Genomic DNA, 18,410 nt, shown 5'->3' on the forward strand with positions numbered 1-18,410 from the left:
CTCAGGTCATGATCCCGGGGTCCTGGGTCGAGTCCCTCATCAGGCTCTCTGCTCAGTGGGGGGGTCTGCTTCTCCCTCTCCCTCCCATTCCCTCTGCTTGTGCTCTGTCAAATAAATAAATAAAATCTTTTTTAAAAAAACCCACAATTAAGGACATGTAAAGGCAAGCTACAGATTGGAATAAACATTTGTAATACATATATCTGACAAAGGACTTGTGCCAATATGTAAAGAATTCTTATAAATCAATAATAGAAAGAAAAACAACCTGATCTAAAAAGTGGCCAAACAACTTGAACAGATGCTTCACAAAAGAAATGCAAAACAGCCAAAAAGCATGAGAAAAGCTGTTTAACATCATTAGTCATAGAAAATGCAAATTAAGCACAAGGAGAGACACTACTCCATAAGCACTAGAATGGCTACAAATAAAGACCCACAATACACAGTGTTGGTGAGGATGTGGAGGAAATGGAATTCTCATCATTCGTTGTGGGAATGTAAAATGGTACAACCACTTTGGAGAAGACTTTGACGGTTTCTTCTAAAATTAAACATGTATCTCCCCTAGGACCGAGCAATTATACTAACAGATATTTACCAGAAAGAAAGGGAAACATAGATCCATACAAAGACTTGTCTGCTTGTTTGTAGCAGCTTTATTCATAATAACCTCACCTAGAAATAACCCAAATATCCATCAGCAGATACGTGGATAAATGAATTCTAATACACTTCAATGGCAGAGCAGTAAAAAGGAACAAAGAACAGACATATGCAATAGCATGATTTCAAAACATGTAAGCTAAAAAAAAAAAAGCTAAACACAAGAGTACATACTATCTGGTTCAATTTATAAGAAATTCTAGAACAGGCAAAATTAATCTCCAGAAGCAGAAAGTAGGTCAGTTGTAACCTAGGGCTGTGGAGAGATTGCAAAGGAGGACAAAACTTTTTCTGGTGAAGAAAATGTTCTGTATCTTCCTTGGGCTGGTGATTCCGTGGCGTACACATTTGTAGAAGCTCATTGAACCATGCAGTGAAAACGAGTACATTTTACTGTCTATAAATTATACCCCCATTAAGTAGACTAAATGGAAGAAATCCTAATGAAGGGGTGGACAAAAGCCCCCACAGCAATTGCTCTCAAATATTGGAATGTGTACTACGTTTCCAGGGTCCTATTTCTTTCCTTGTTTGGGAAGCCAAGTGTTCCTTTAACTAAATGGCTTAGTGTGTAAAATTCTAATTTTAAAATAAAGAGATCACCAAATGCTTTACAAGAAGTAAATGAAAGTCTATAGTACAAATATTTTAAAGTTGAGTGATGGACTCTAGATATCATATGCTATTTTGTGGTTAAGTATGTTTAAGGATATTTGAATCCTGAGTTGTCAAGCAGCTCAGAAAAATGTGCTGAGTACACAAGTGTGCCTTTCAGGAGGGGATGAATCAAATACGTTAAATTTCTTATCAAATGTTTAAGAAAATGTGATTAATCAAATCTGTAAACAGTGTTAAGTGTTTAGGAGCATTTAATCAGTCAGACTTCTGAGTTAATTGTTGATCAAAGAACTGAAAACATAATTTCTCTTACTATTGTACAAATTTTACTGTACTTATATTTTAATAAGAGGTGGAGCCTAGATTTAAGAAACACTACGACTTAAGTGTATTTTAATGAAGTATTAACATTAAGTATTTGTACGTATTTTTTTTTCCATACCAAAACTCTGCTTTGACAGTGAAGCTCAATAACACAGTTCACACATGTCCTTCTTGCCTTTACGAAATTTAATTTCCAGGGAAGTTAAGTTTCTTCTGCTTTACCTCAAAACCTTGTAAATTGGCCTTATGGTTTACAGCAGTAAATAAAATAAATAAAATAAAGTAAAATAAAATAAATTTAGCAACAAATAATTTAGCTATCTTACAATTCTTATAAAAAATTCACAGTAGATCATGTGTCAATTTTGGTTTTACTTATGATTTTCCTCTCTGCCCCCTATTTCTAGCTCACCCCCCCGTCTTTCACCCTCCAGTGTTAAGGTTGAAAGGACCCAGGGGCTTTTTTCTCCCAGCAATTGATTTCCACTGAGGGCCTATCCTAGGTGTAATGACAATAATCATTGAACCTAGAAAGCAGAGGCATTGAGCACAATTTACATGAAGAATGGCCTCTGCTGACATTTAATTGAGTGTTTCTAACCTATTTCATCTTATTAGGTGGGCAGGATTTCCATCAATTTACAGATAGAGAAACCAAGGTCATGCAATCAGCAAGTGGCAGAGCCAGGACTCGTAACTGTTTAAGTCCAAAGCAATTAGTATCTGTCATTCTTCTCAGGCGAATTACACTCCAGCTGAAGCTATAGCTTTGTCCTCCCTGGTTTGTCATTTCTTGGTGTAATCAACCAATAATTGTGAAGATCTATTTTTTTTCTTTCTGTATCCAGAGCACTGTTATGTCGTAACTGCACACAGATTCAATGAACCCTCTGATCGGTACTCAGACTACTGATTCCTGTATGGTCAGAATCCAGGGTACTGGTGGGTTTTGTTGGTTCCCAGTGGAGGTGGGGCTTTGGGGGGAAAAAAGGATAGTCCATCCTTGGTGAGGACCCATCTGATTGCTCTTTACTTTCCCTTTGACTCCTCCCAGGCACTCAGCAAATGTCAGCTAATGAATAAGAAAGAAGTGAATTATTGGTTAAAAAGGCGGTGATGAAGAATCTACAGAAGAAATATTTGCAGCCCCTCGTGCAGTGTGGGGCACCTGGTAGGGGTTCATTCAATGTTTCCTGAAGAGAATGACACTTCCATTAGTTCCTTCAGCAAAGTATTTATCAAACCCCAACTATGTCTTTTAAGGACACACAGTTTAATACAGTGATGATTCACATACGGTCCCTACTTTGAGGGAATCTGGGGTCTAGAGTAACTAGGGTGCACTTAACAGTGTTAGAGGACAGAAAGCAGTAACTCTGATACAAGACTGCCAGTCAAGGATTTTGACTTTGAAGAAGGTGTGAAGACAAGGAAAGGAAGTTCTTTACCCCCTACATTGGCTTGTTTCTTGGATATCTTTTTTCACGCTCTCCTCAGACTTCTCATGGCCTCAAACTTTTCTTCTCTCTGGGTCAGTCCCAAATCTTTGTTCTGATTCATCTCCCTACTTTCCCCCTTCTCTCCGGACACCATCTCTATTTAAATAACCTGCCAGCACTGCAGACTCCATGCATCAAAACCTGCACTCGGAATTATCTGCCAGGTCTGTCCCTGACTTCTTGAAGATGGGAAGAGAAAGAAACGTGGGCCAGGGCAATGAGAAGTAGGAAATGCATGGCACATAGAGACAGGCAGACAGAGGAACATACGCAAAGAATAGGACGGCACCCAATAAAAGTCTCTGGGTTTTTGAAATGTGTTCTTGTACCACCTCCTTCCATTTCCTGATTTCTACCATAAGAGTAGAGAATGTAATCTTGACTTTCCCCTTCTGATCTTCAACTACAAAAGGTTCCAAGTCAAGGGGAAAAGCCTTTCACTTGATGTTCCTCACTTGCACGAATCCTGTCTGAATCCCTCTAATGGAGACCTGGACAATGCTGTAGCTTTCCAGAAACACTGCAGGACCACTTAGCATAATACTGCCTAATAAGACTAGAATTTAAGAAAAAAGGAGGGAGGGCAGAGACTAGTTTGATTATTACTAACATCTTTAGGAAGCCTTCCTCTCCCTATATATTATGTCCCTTCTTTTCTATTAGCTACACAGTAGTAAGAATCTAGAGGAAACTAACACTCATACTTGCAGTAATGGAATTAAGGCGCCAAGACATCCAGGGGATGGATAACTTGAAGCACTCTGGGGGCTCATTCATCTCTTCAAAGCCTTTATTGGGACCCCCAAAAGAATAAATTATGTGAGCATGGCAAACTGGCTAGCTGTTCCAGAAAGCAGTTGCCCTGTCCTCCCAGGCACAATTAAGGCACATTTCCCAGAATCTCTGGTGATCTGAGATGGGCCATTCGACAAAGTTTTGTCCAAAGGAACATGGGTCAGGGATATGCAGGACTTTCGGGCCCTCTTCCCCTGTGGGCTCCTCCAACAAAGAAGACTCTGGAAACTGGAGACAGGCAGCCCCAAGATGGAAGGAGCATGGGTCTCAGAATGACCATGGAAAGCTGTCCACTGACCAAAACATCCACACTGGGCTATACAAGAGAGAAAAACCTCGGAAAAGTCATGCAACTGCATCCCAATTTCCTCATGTCAAGGACTTGTAACAGTGCCCGACCAAGAGTAAAAGCTCAATATATATTAGCTGTCATTCCCAACAGTCCAAAACCTCGGGGATGCAGCAGAAGGGGTCCTAAGAGGGAAGTGTATAGCAATACAGGCCTACATCAAGAAGCAAGAAAAATCTCAAATAAACAACCTAAACTTACACCTAAAGAAGCTAGAAAAAGAACAACAAATGAAGCCTAAAGCCAGCAGAAGGAAGGAAATACAGATGAGAGCAGGAACAAATGATCTAGAAACTAAAAGAAACCATACAACAGATAAATGAAACCAGGAGCTGGTTCTTTGAAAAAACTAATAAGATTGATAAACCTCTAGCCAGACTCATCCAAAAGAAAAGAGAAAGGACCTTAATAAAGAAAATCACAAATAAGAGAGGAGAAATAACAACCAACACTATAGAAATACAAGGAAGAAAACATGAAAAATACCAACAAATTAGACAACCTGGAAGAAATGGATAAATTCCTAGAAACATATACACTACACCAAAGATGAGCAGGAAGAAATAGAAAACTTGAATATTAGCTGTCATTATCACAGAAAACAAAGTTTACTTATTAATTTCCTTTGGGGGGGGGGGGCAAAGCGGAGTACTGGAGGCCGGGAGGTGGTGGTCCATGGAAATCACTGGCTGTATCTATCAGTTACAAAACACCAACTGGTTCTCTACTATGTTTGAGTAGCGCAACACTGTAATAGTAACTCAGAAAAAAGTATTTTCTTCTGGATCCCAAGCATTACATTTTATGACTGGTCTCTTGCTAAAACACTCAAATCTAATAAAGATACGAAATATAAAAAGAATGTGATACCCCCTTCTTTCTCCCCTTGACATTGAACATTTGGGGACATTTAAAAGTTCTGAAAATCCACGTCATTTCTGTGGTTTCAAATTGACACAAAATTTGTACAAAGAATACTTTGTGCTGTTACAATACTTAACTGATACAGTTTAATAATAGTAATAATCAACTTTTATTGATTTTACATAAATACCTTATAGAATGCCTTTTCCAAACCACGTTTTTCCAATATACTTATAACACACAACATTTCTTTATGAAACTATTTGTTAAATCTTTTTGCACAGAAAGTGGGGAAAAGTGAAGGGAGAAGAGGGAAAATAAGATTTCAAAACTAATCTTCAGGGATCGGCCTAAATATTTGGCAATTACTTCCTTTTATAGGAAATTATAAGATTGTAACTTTGAAACATATCAAAAGTGCAGTGCATCCATTTAATTAAAAAAGCAGTAGTGTCAAATATATTACCTGGGCATCAAATTTCCTTTCTAAATATATTCAGCTTCACATAATCTTACTAAATAATGGTTTAAAATAATAACCATCAAAATCTTTAAATAAGCCCAGATCTGGATTAAATTGTGGTAGTTATCAGTATTTTTAAAAATTCTAATTTATTTTTTCATCAGTAAAATGTTAATATTTGACAATGTCCCCAGAGAATAAGCTTCCTATGTGTAGGAAGATGATAATCTTACTACACCTGCTATTAATTAGGTCATTTACTTGGCCACTAATACGTTCTATCAGATTTTTTTTTTTTTTCACACTGATGTATCCACTGGAACAAAATACTACAGGTAGTCATTATCATACCAACATTGAAGACTTAACCATTCCTGAAACAAGGAACCATGTTTATATTAGTATTTCTTTGTTATGATGCTTGGTCTTGGTATTATCAAGCACAATGTATTTTTCTTAATGAATATGGGCAGATTAAGGCAAATGACATAACCTAGTCCCCTCAATAATTTATTCTCTATCCTTACAAAAACTGTTGTTGAGGCTATACAAGTTACAGATATGCTGGCTACAGAGACACGACACGTCCTTGAGACCAACACCTAATATGGTAAACATGAGGTTAAAATCTCGGTGTTCACAGCATTCCTTCCTTGATCTACATCACGATCATTCCTCAGCAGTACCCACAATGCGGACTCTCAAATACCATTTGCTTGCTATGTCTCTTGGTTGTATGTATGTAGATTATTTTTCCTTATTAAAAATATTTCATAATATTTAATAATAGGGCACCAATCTACTCAGTCTTTGTAAACTCCCCACTGAATAATTTTTCATTTTTACAACCATTTTCTGCATGACTGTTGCACTTTTCTTCTGTCATCTTCTTCACATAACTAAGTGGTCCTTTCCCTTCAAAGGAGGAAGGATTTTTGAATGAGCCTCCAATTCTATCCCACAAGGTGAAATACTGTCCATAGTTGTAGTCAAAGAACATGTGGTGGTCTGTATGATGGGCTGAGCCATTAATAAATGGCCTTAAAATGTGGGGAACACGGAAATCACCATCATGAATGGAAATCGTCCAGATGTTGACCAAGATGTACAAACTTAAGTAGACCACCTTGTGTAATGGGAAAATAAAAGGGTATATATGGTAAGGTAGACTCTGAAGGAAGCCATCCACAGGGTGAAAAGCATGACTTGCAAATGGAGTAGGAATCTTCCAGAGATGATGAGGTTTGTGTATGCGCTATAGAAGAAAAGAACACAGTTAAGAACCACCTTTACTTTTCAACTTGGCTTTTCATGCTCACATTGTAGAAATGACATAACTAAAAAAATCTCTTTAAATTTCACAAAATCACTTTATAAAATGCACCCATTTACCTGAAAACAGTAACATGTTAACACAGCCCCTCCAGACCCATAAAGAACAAAAACAAAATGAACCTGGTATCTGTCAGGACTATGGCTACTCAGGTATTTAATAAGTTAGAGGAAATTCTTGGAAATAGAAAACAGAATTTGGGGGCACCTGGGTGGCTCAGTCAGTTAAATGTCTGCCTTCGGCTCAGGTCATGATCTCAGGGTCCTGGGATCGAGCCCCACTTTGGGTTCCCTGCTCAGTGGGGAGTCTGCTTTTCCCTCTGCCCCTCCACCCTGCTTGTGCACGCTCTCTCTCTCAAATAAATAAAATCTTAAACTAGAAAACAGAATTTGTAACCGTACACTGCTGAAATGTATATATTTTTTCTCTTTCCCCTAAAAATGACTCTACCTTATACACAAGTCTATGATGAAGGCCTCTGTGAATCCAGTAGATCAGCATGTCAGTGAAAAAGAGGAAGGACAGTATACTAATAAAGAGGCGAACCCAGCCTAGGAGAGATAACAGGACATATCAGAATCAAGATCTGGCTTCCAGGACCAGAATTTATTTGGTACTTGTCCATCTAAGTGCACAAAATGTGAGCTTAGACTCAAACACTATAAACTGTTTTGGCTAATGCAATACATTATAAATTAATCTCCCTTAACTCCCTGGTATCTGCTGCTTTCCTCATTTCCCTCCCATAAAAACTTGAAGTTAAACTATGAAGGCAATTTCGAGATAGAAAAAGCATACACTTAAGGCATCTTTATTATTTAAATCTGAGCATAAATAACACCATTTATTTTCCTTCATATTAATTTTCGTAAAACATATTTTTACATACTATTTTCCTGCTTAGAATTTTATTTTCCACTAAATACCTCAAGCCTAGCGTTTACTCCATAACCCAACACTTTCTCATCTTTCCAACCTCACCTGTTCCTGTACTAAGCAGGCTGGTTTACTCAATGTCCTCCCAACATCTTGAAAGTCTTACCTCTGTACCTTGACTTGTTCTGTTCCAGGTATCTAGAACACTAGTTCTCCTTTTATTTTTACTCATAATCCTATCCACTTTTCAAGGCCTAGCCAATTCATCACCCTACTGTATAATTTTTGTTCCCTCCTTCAAATATCTTACTTGGACAACAGGTGTGCTGGTGCAAGCAAGCCTGGGTTCCAGTCCCAGATCCACCACTTCCTTGCTGAATGACCTAGGCAAGTTACTGTACATTAATTTACTCACCTATAAAAGGAACACGTCATAGAATTGATGTGGAATAAAACAGACTGATACATGTGAAAAGCTTAGAACTGTAGCTGGTACGTAATAACACTCAATAAATGTTAACTACTATTCTTACTTTCTAATACTAGATACTAGAGATGTATCTTCATTAAATAATTTCAGAATTTCACAAAAATTTAGTTTAGGCACTGCAGGGCTATCTATAATAGAAAAAAAGGAATGATCTAAAGGTCTAAAAAATTGGGGATCATTTAAATAAACTATGGATATCTACACAATGTGATACTATAACTAATATACTATATAATGTCAATATTTACTGACATGAAAATATGGGCATATATACTACTAAGGAAAAAAAAAAATCAAAGTCCAAACCAGTTTATATGGTAGGGCTTCATTTTTGTAACAAATAATGAAGTAGACAGGCATAGAAAAGTGGAAAGATATATGTCAAAAGAGGTAGTTTCTAGGTAGCAGGATAGTGGATTTTAAAACTCTGTCTTTTCTGGGCGCCTGGGTGGCTCAGTTGGTTGGGCGACTGCCTTCGGCTCAGGTCATGATCTTGGAGTCCCGGGATCGAGTCCCACATCGGGCTTCCTGCTCGGCGGGGAGTCTGCTTCTCCCTCTGACCCTCCTCCCTCTCATGCTGTTTCTCATTCTCTCTCTCTCAAATAAATAAAATCTTAAAAAAAACAAAAAAAAAACAAAACTCTGTCTTTTCTGATTTTTTCTAATTATCATGTACTACTTGAGTTTTTTGTTTTGTTTTGTTTTTAGAGTCTGAATTCAATAAAGAGAATAGTGAATGAATGCAAAGGTCTCTCTGATCATATTCAGCTTTCCCTGGGCACAATTCCATCTACAACCAATACTTTAAAATTGATAGATTAGGAAATGTATGTATGTGGCAAGACATAATACACAAAAACAGAGCATTAAAAACAATTAAACAACTGGCAATTATTTTCAAAGAAAAAAAGAGGCAGATTGGTTCTTTAGAGAAGCCACTCTGTGCCTGACGTTCATATTATTAACTTACCACTGGGAAACTCTCCTATGTCGTCATATAATTTGCTGTAACCTTTTAACTCCAGCAGGAACAGTGACACAGTGGGAATACTAATCCAGGGCAATGACTGGACAGTAAACGTAATCTCTCTATAGACTTGATTCTGAAAATGAAATGGCCAGTACTTAAAAATCACAAAATCTGTGTTAAACACAAACCAGCATAAAATCATCTTGGATTTTTACAATCTCTTTTATATGAAGGAGCTTGCCGCCAAACCGTTTCTGTGAAAATGGCAATAAGTGGTAATGAGTGTGTAAGGAGAACATTCCTTTTGTAAAGAGCAAAGGCAATAAATACTTTAAATTCTGAAACTTTCTCTCTTTCCCACAAAATCTGCATGCTAGATTTCTATTTATGGATTAATCATGTCTTTCACAAATAATGTCCATCCCCAACCCTCTATTCATTTTTTTTTTTCAGTCCTTGGGAGTCACTGATAAATACAAATAACTGGAGTAGAAAAATGACTGTAAACAAGTCTACAATCTCCTATCTAGTCAAAAAATGGGTACGTAGTAAAAACATGTTTCAGTTTGTGGAAGTCAAACATTAAAACAATTACACAAATGTGTGCATTTATTTATTCACCACTATTAGCAAAGAAATTCATTCCTATGTATCTAGGAAGACACAAGACACTTATAATTAAAAAAACCAAATAACAAAAAAGAAAGTTGGGTTCATTTATTTGTTTAAATTAAGAGAAGGAGAGAGGGGATTAGCCCTACCAAAAACATCTAACCCATCTGAGGCTGGTTGCAAAAATTTTTACTTAATGGCTGTAACCAGTTTAATTTGAAAATCTCACATACAAATACCTATTATTTTTACTGTAACAGTAGTTAAAAAGTAGGTAAGAAAATCACTTACCTTTAAAAATTGTGGATGCTTCATTAATGAATGATCATAGACAAAATAATAGCTCAGTGTTGCAAAGAAGAAATAAAGGATATAAGCACCAAGATTTGTTACAATCAGGAGACTAATAGTTTGTCGGAAGATGTCATCCTCAGACCATGAGGCTGGATAGAAGTATGGTGTAAAAAAATAATAATCTGCAGCATTGAGTACAAGATCCATCTTAGCCCCTAAAGGATAAACATGTGCAACAATTATTTACCCTTGCTGATAGTTCCCAATGCAAAAAACCTGGAAAAATTATACAAGAAGTTCCTGCTTTAATAAGCACTTACAGTATAATTCTGCGGCTAGCTACCAGAATCCCTGAAATGCCATCGTTAGAGCCAGAAGGGATCTTAAATATCATCTCTAGTCCAATCTCTTCATATTATACCCGGGGACATCAAAGCTCAGAGAAACTGAGGCCCAGAAAGTTTTTTTTTCTCTAACATCCAGCTGATAAATGGCATCGATGTAGATCTAATGCCATCTTTGTGTTCTTTTCCAATGTCTCCTACGGCCACGTGGCAAGTAGTAAAGATGTGGAACGCAGGGCAGTAGATACTCAGATGTTCACTCCTTCGGCTACAAGTTCCAGTGGTACGTCTCTTCTGATTTCAGAGAGTTTTCCTTTAGTGCTGAGACTGAAAGATAAATTTGCTAGATGGATCTATGCTGCCACCTCAGGGACTATCTGTTCTTGTGACAGAAGGAAAGGCCACTCCCATCGACAGAACAAAAGGGGACAGATTTTTGACAGTAAGAATGAGAAGACACTTACTCCTCTTCCCCCAATCAATACTCCAGATTGGGGGCTGGCAACTGCCAACTTGTAACTAAAAGTTCGAGGAGGAGAATGCACAAACGGGTTGTCTGCGAATAACTTAAAATTTTCAATTGCCTTCAGTCCAGCCTGCCTGGAGCTTGGCTCACCGGTATGTGTTAGTGAACTAGCCTGAAGATTTTTGCCCAGGTTATTTTGTGAGGCTCATTCAAACACTGTGGACATGAATATATACTGAGATATTATTTCTTTGCTATTGGATTAATGAACATCCTACAGTTTGGTGATGTTCTCTGCTGGTACGGTTGTATGGAAATAGGCACAATCCTACACTGCTGTGGGCTTGCCAAGTGACGCAGTTCCTATGCAGAGCAATTTAACAGTATGTTACTACCACGGTATTCCACACCGCTGCAGATTTATTCAGCACTCAGGCTGTCATCTGGTATTATCGCAGCTAATTCATCAGGGTTATGTTCAGCTGTTTCACGATCAGCAGAATCATTTTCACCATACTTTCAGACATTTTTCACTACATGGCTTCCTAAATTTCTGAACCCTCCCGTCTTAACACTAACGTTTGTCCTCAGTAGAGCAGTTCTTCATGATATATCCTTGCTTGTTGCCCGATCAACAAAGCAATCAGTGGCATTTATTTACATTCTTGTTGTCAAATCCACTTAATCAAAACATGGTTAGCATCTTCATTTTCTCTCCTGGGCTGTGCCTTCCCATTTTTCATTAGTTCTTGGTCCTCACCACTGGTGTAAAACTTCAGCAATCTGTTTTTCTGGTCTCTAAGTCACACGGGGTGGTAATGCCCACGCTGTCTTCCTCAGTAGGAGGGCTCACAGACAACAGGCACAAGCTCCTACAAGAACTCCATGTCTGTTCGGGGCAGGGGCTCAGTCGTCAAGCGTCTGCCTTCGGCTCAGGTCATGATCCCGGGGTCCTGGGATAGAGCCCCGCATCCGGCTCCCTGCTCCGCGGGAAGCCTGCTTCTCCCTCTCCCACTCCCCCTGCTTGTGTTCCCTCTCTCGCTGTGTCTCTCTCTGTCAAATAAATGAATAAAATCTTTAAATAAATAAATAAATAAATAAAAAGTGATCAACAGGGGCGCCTGGGTGGCTCAGTCGTTAAGCATCTGCCTTCGGCTCAGGTCATGATCCCAGGGTCCTGGGATTGAGCCCCGCATCGGGCTCCCTGCTCGGCGGGAAGCCTGATTCTCCCTCTCCCACTCCCTCTGCTGTGTTCCCTCTCTCACTGTGTCTCTCTCTGTCAAATAAATAAAATCTTAAAAAAAAAAAAAAAAAAAGAACTCCATGTCTGTGCCATTCCTAATGACGGATGCTTCCATTCATTCTGTTATTCAGATGGGCTATCTTTATGTAAAACAATATTTCCATCTGCAATTAAACCCAAAGTAACAAAAATAGTCCCCGCAAAGAGCAGAGGTAGGGATATCTGACAGGTGCGCCAACACACAGTGGGCACCTCAGTCAGCTGGAGAAAGCGTGTGTCATCAAATGAGTTTGAGCGCCAGCCTTTAAAAAACAAAAACTTCTAGTTTTTCAGGGCTTTTCAGACTTTGAAACTGTGGCTAAGGGACTGTGGCCATGCCTTTGTGTGACTTCATTGTCGTTTAACTCATGTATAAGCATTTGGATAGATTCTCACCTTATGCAATTTAAAACAATGCAACAATGATTAATCCAATATTGCATAAATTTCTACAAGCAGAAGAGCTATGGCAGAGATCAAATGCGTCGGTAACTTTGGCAGACACTGCTAAATTGCTCTACATGGGAGCTGCGTCACTTTGCAAGTCCACAGCAGTGTACAATCGTGCCTATATCCCTACAACCTTACCCAAAGAGAATATCATCAAACTTTAGGATGTTCGTTAATCTGACAGCAAAGAAATGATATCTCAGTATATAATTTATCTTTTTCTTAATATGAGTGAGGTTGAGCATCATTCCATATATTTAGCATAATTCATATATATTTTTCTTTTTTTTTTTAGATTTTTTTTTATTCATTTGAGAGAGAGTGAGAGACAGAGAGCACAAGCAGGAAGAGAGGCAGAGGGAGAGGGAGAAGCAGACTCCCCACTGAGTCTGGAGCCTGACGTAGGGCTCAATCCCAGGACCTGGAGATCATGACCTGAGCCGAAGGCAGACACTTAATCATCTGAGCAACACAGGCGCCCCAATTTATATTTTTTTCAGTGAAATTATGTTTTTATCCTTTGCCCATTTTCCCACTGGGTTTTTAGTTTCTTAAAATCAAATTCTAGAAGTTCTTTATTTATTAAGAGTGTTATCCTTGTTTGTGATATGAGTTGCAAGCATTTTTTTCCCCTCACTTTGTCATGGAAAGGTTTTTTTTAATATATATTTTTTATTTATTCATTTGAGAGAGAAGGAAAGAGAAAGCGCACAAGCAGGGGGATGGCAGGCAGAGGGAGAAGCAGGCTCCCCACTGAGCAAGGAGCCTGATGTGGGACTCGATCCCAGGACCCTGGGATCATAACCTGAGCCGAAGGCAGTCACTTAACCAACTGAGCCACCCAGGCGTCCCTGTCATAGAAGGTTTTAATTAACTAATGTCAAATGCCAGATATTAATATATATCCTTCATTATACATTGTTAATTCATTTAAATAACAAGTATCAAGCACTACACTAGGTAATGAGCATACAAATATTGAAAAGATACAGTCTAAATCCATCTGAAAGGTAAGGCAACTATAGAAACAATTACATCAATACAAGTGCTATAATAAAGGTATATACACAAATTCTATATAATCAGAAAAGACAACACAACTACATCAGCTTATAGTAGAAGGCTTCATAGTGACAAGAGCTGACTCTGGCTTTAAAGGACTTTATCAGAAAGAAAAGGTCAGGGATGGCCATTTCAAACAGAAATAACAACTTGCAGTGCACCTGGTGGCTCAGTTGGTTAGGTGTCTAACTCTTGGTTTCGGCTCAGGTCATGATCTCCAGGGTGGTGGGATGGAGCCTCAAGTCCCCGCCCGTGCTCGGCGGGGAGTCTGCTTGAAGATTATCTCCCTCTGACCCTCCCCCCGCTAAAATAAATAAATAAATCTAAAAAAAATAAATAACAACTTGCAAAGGCATGGAAAAAGTCATGGTACATTCGTGACTCACTGGGTGTCGCTGGTGGGTGCCAAACAGTGAGACAGGGGTGAAGTAGAGGGGGCAGAAACTGTTCCAGGATAAACCTGGTAAAAGGAAACTGGTGTCAGGCTGTGAAGAGCTGTTGCCCTGCTAGGGAATCTGACTCTCCCTGATAACACGACGGGGAGCTACTAAAGGTTGCTGAGCAGGAAAGACGTTCTAATCAGACCCATATTTCATAGAAACCACTCCATTAGGAATATGAGTATTGATGAGCAGAAGAGAGAGAGACTACTTTGGTTGCTCCTGCGGTAGGCTAACTAGCTCAGCAGCTCTGAGAACACACATACGCGTACACCGGAGATTTAGCAACTAAAACCCCACAGGGCCTGATGACCAATTAAATACTGGAATGTGAACGAGGGAGATATCTAGGATGGCTGTGAGATTTAGCTGGCCTGAGTGGATGGTGATGTCACCAGAATCAAAAGAGGGAATGCTGGGAGAGCTGGTAGCTGGTAGTCCCCACAGGAACAGGGGCGCATAAGGAATGAGGGATTCAGTTTGGGTCTTAAATCTAAGTAAGCAGAGACTAATAAGCTTTAAGTCTATGCTTACTCTTAGACATAAGCAGGAGACTACATACAAGTATGAATCTGAAGTTCCAAAGTGAGCTTTAGTAGTTGAAACTGAAGCCATAAGGAGTAGAGACTGCCTTGAGAGATCATGTAGCAAAGAAAGCAGGCAAAGTAATAGCAGGAAACAAACAGTTTGAAACAACCTAACTATTGGAGAAGGATCTTGTGACACCACTAAAGGTGGGTTAAGAGTTTGCAGCCTGATCTGGATGTTACCTTGTGTCCCATAGCCCTAAATCAGTACAGTACAGACAAGACTGCACAGTGCAGCCCAAACCAACTCAAACAGTAACTAAGACTCTTATTTATTCAACCTTTAATATCAGATGCAAGTAATAACTTTCAAAAGATCTCTCAGTCCTTAACTTCAAGAAACTCTTTAGTTTTGCTTTTATCTGAAGACCATGCTACTTGTGTTAATTTGTATATTCCCCAGACATAATTGCTGTTACAGTAAACCAGTGCCTGGAAGGGAGGAAGAAATGTACTTCAGTCAATCTCGAGGCAGTTTAGATACTGTGAAATAAAACCTTTTTTAACTGTTTTTAGAATTTTGCTTTCAATTAATTCTATTTGTTGAATGTAATAATTAAATATTCATAAATATATCACTATACTTTCTGACATCTAACAAAAAATCTTCTGAAATCAGGAACAATATGACCTCAAAATTGCATTTCAAATTTGAAGTTTATATTCAAACCCACATCTGTAAAATTATAGAATTGTTGTTAAGGTTTAGAGACTAAGTCCCTAGTGTTTGGGCACCATCTGACAGAGAATTTAGTCAATAAACAGGAGCTATTATTATTGCTGTTATGGGGCCAAAGCTGAGTCAAAATTACTTTAACCTAAGGGAGAAAAAGGTGTCATTTGATTTTTCTTTGAAAAATAATTGGTGATATCTAATATCAATATTTACTATACACTTGGTACCATAAATATTAGCTCCTTTAACACTTTCAAGAAACCCTAAGAGTTAGGTACTAGTGTTACGGATAAAGAAGCTGGGCACAGGAATCTGGGTCACCTGGGTGGCTCAGCCAGTTAAGCGTCTGCCTTCGGCTCAGGTCATGATCCCAGCATCCCAGGACTGAGACCCACGTTGGGCTCCCTGATCAGCAGGAAGTCTGCTTCTCCCTTTGCCCCTCACCCAGCTCGTGCTCTCTCTCTCTCTTTCTCTCAAATAAATAAGTAAATAAAATCTTTAAAGATTTTCAAGTAATCTGCTTGGGATCATCAAGTAAACAAATGCTGGGGCTCAAACTCAGACACATGCAGTCTGGTTACAAAGTCCCAAAGTTTGTTTGTTTAAGTTTTTATTTATTTATTTGAGAGAGAGAAAAAAAAGAGAGAGAGCACACGCACACACAAGCAGGGGGAGCGGCAGGGAGAGGGAGAAGCAGGCTCCCGGCTGAGCAGGGAGCCCGATGTGGTACTCTATCCCAGGACCCTGAGATCAAGACCTGAGCCAAAGGCAGATGCCCAACCTAGTGAACCACCCAGGTGCCCCTCAAAGTCCCAAGTTCTTAAACCAAGACTTGAACCAATTTCGACTGCCTCTTCATCACTATCTCAACTCTTCAGCTCCTTAATTTTTTAAATTCTCAGTGACTACAAACTCGCAATTTTGCATATAATTTTAAGGCGTTTATACCTCCTTAGGTCAGGGCTCCACAGACCCTAAGTTAAACATCCCTGACTAAAACAGAAGCTTGTATTATTTTACCTTTATAGAAACAAAGAAAACTTTTTCATAAAACAGTTATTAATAAAACACAATTAGGCTAGAATAACTGAGTCTACTATTACTTTGGCTTTACTTTAAAAGTATTGATAATAATAGTTAACATTTGTTGAGAACCAGGTATTATTTAAAAGCATTTTTTATGTATCACCTCGCTTAATTCTCACAACCCTACGAGGTAGGTAGAGGTAGGTATTTCTATAACTCCTACTTTATAAATAGGGAAACTGAGGGCAGGAGTATTTAAATAACTTGTCAAGTACCAAGTTACACCTGGGACCGTATATTCCAGAGTCTGTTCTCTCAGCTTCTACAGTATGTTATCTCTCAACTTGTATACATACAGATGGGGAATTCTGAGTATCTTATGCTAATTACATTACATAATGAATGGAAAAGCATTCCATAAGTGATCAAGGATCATGTATTTATCTTTTTTTAGATGCTTATCATTAGAAACCTAAACACACACACACACAACGACGGTGATATAAAGACAGGTAACCTGCTGGAAGGTTTTGGTTAAAAATATCTGGCTACCACAAGCTTTCCAGGTTGGAAACTTTTCGTACTGACATTTGGAACTTCACCCATCTATACCACCTCCAAATCCATTCTGCTATAACATATGGATTGCCAGTAGACAGGATGTTTTCCTTTTACGATGCTAACCTAATAGATTAGTCCTCTTCCCTTTTAGTCTTCTCAAACCGCGGACTGTTGTCCTCCCATCTTAATTACGTTGCAGTAACTCGGGTTTGCGCTGTAATGGTCAGGAGGTCACAGCCTAATTTCTTCGCCCCTTTAAAAAAGAAAAATCCCTCCAACACAGAGGGATATCCGTCTCAAAGTAAAGCATTAGTGTTCGCTGGACGGACTTCCTTGGATGAGCGATCTGCAATAGCCAACATCACACATTTCGTTTTCTGCACGCCTATCTTTGTGCCTGTTTATTTCACGTGCGGGCCTCCTCGGTGCCCCGAAACTTCGTCTGGCCGGGCAGATCCCCCCACCCCCACCCCACCCCAGGTCTCCGGGACAGCGGGTGTCCCCTGAGCCCCGCACTCGACGCATCACGGCCCGCGCCGACTTCCGGGATGCCCGGCTGCCTGCCAATCCCTGCTGCCGGTCACCGATAGCCCAGCGCCCGCCGACAGCCTGACACTCAGGCGGCGTTCCACCCACGCCTGCCGCTAGTCGGAAAAGAAAAGGCCGGCCGCACATCTTCCCCACCTGGGACCCATCCTGCTGATTGTTCCCCATCCACTTTCCTCCCCGCTCCTCGCCCGTCCCGCTCAGGTGTATTCCGCCTCCTCTTCCCGCCCTCCAGCCATCCCTACCTCCAGAGGGTCTGTAAGCCGATTCGGCCTCCGCGGGGACCTAGGCTGCGGGGGCCACTGGGCGGCCGGCGGTGGTCAGCCAGCGGGCCAAGCCTGGAGGGGCGGAGCCAGGCACACGCTCCTAGCGGCAGACGCCGCCAGCCAATCAGAGGCCGGCGGCATAAGCTGATATGACGGCAGATCGCGCGACTTGGCTGCGCGCGGCTCTCAGTGGTCACGTGGGCGCCGCGTGCTCGGCCACGCCCCCATCGTCCTCTCGTTGGAAGGAAGGGCGGGATCCTGGTTCAGGTACTGAAGCGGCGGAGGCTGGAATTTCAGGTTTTGTTTTTGTTTGCTTTTCAGCTGCCACTACGGGTGTAGTTCGGAGTCTTGCACGAAGCAGGTTTACTGTGTTTATGCAGACATCCCTAAAACGGATGCTCTACCTTGAGGGAAATAGGTATTTCCTTTGAGTTGAATGTCAGAGGCTTTTTCCTACTCTAGTGAAGGAAGCTCAGTAACTGTAAAGCAATTACTAATATTTCTCAATCGGGAGCCTGCCCTTTTATATAGCATTGAATGGCTGGAATTTG

General features: G+C 40.0%; 1 protein-coding gene across 3 annotated transcripts; it reads right to left on the reverse strand.

Moving 5' to 3' along the window:
• Positions 1-5,265: 5,265 nt before the first annotated feature.
• SC5D (sterol-C5-desaturase) lies at positions 5,266-17,924 on the reverse strand. 3 transcript variants are annotated; one of them, XM_021696432.1, is made up of 6 exons: positions 17,839-17,924; positions 17,171-17,300; positions 10,151-10,368; positions 9,248-9,380; positions 7,362-7,462; positions 5,266-6,833 (listed from the first exon to the last, which is right to left on the reverse strand). In XM_021696432.1, the coding sequence occupies exons 3-6, from the start codon at positions 10,358-10,360 to the stop codon at positions 6,378-6,380; spliced, it is 900 nt and encodes a 299-aa protein (XP_021552107.1). In that variant the 5' UTR covers positions 10,361-10,368; positions 17,171-17,300; positions 17,839-17,924; the 3' UTR covers positions 5,266-6,377. The 3 variants fall into 3 exon arrangements, with proteins under 3 accessions (XP_021552107.1, XP_021552108.1, XP_021552109.1); XM_021696433.1 differs by lacking the exon at positions 17,171-17,300; XM_021696434.1 differs by lacking the exons at positions 17,171-17,300; positions 17,839-17,924 and adding an exon at positions 10,474-11,882.
• Positions 17,925-18,410: the final 486 nt, after the last annotated feature.

Source organism: Neomonachus schauinslandi, chromosome 11 (genome assembly GCF_002201575.2).
Source record: "Neomonachus schauinslandi chromosome 11, ASM220157v2, whole genome shotgun sequence".
NCBI lineage: Eukaryota > Metazoa > Chordata > Mammalia > Carnivora > Phocidae > Neomonachus > Neomonachus schauinslandi.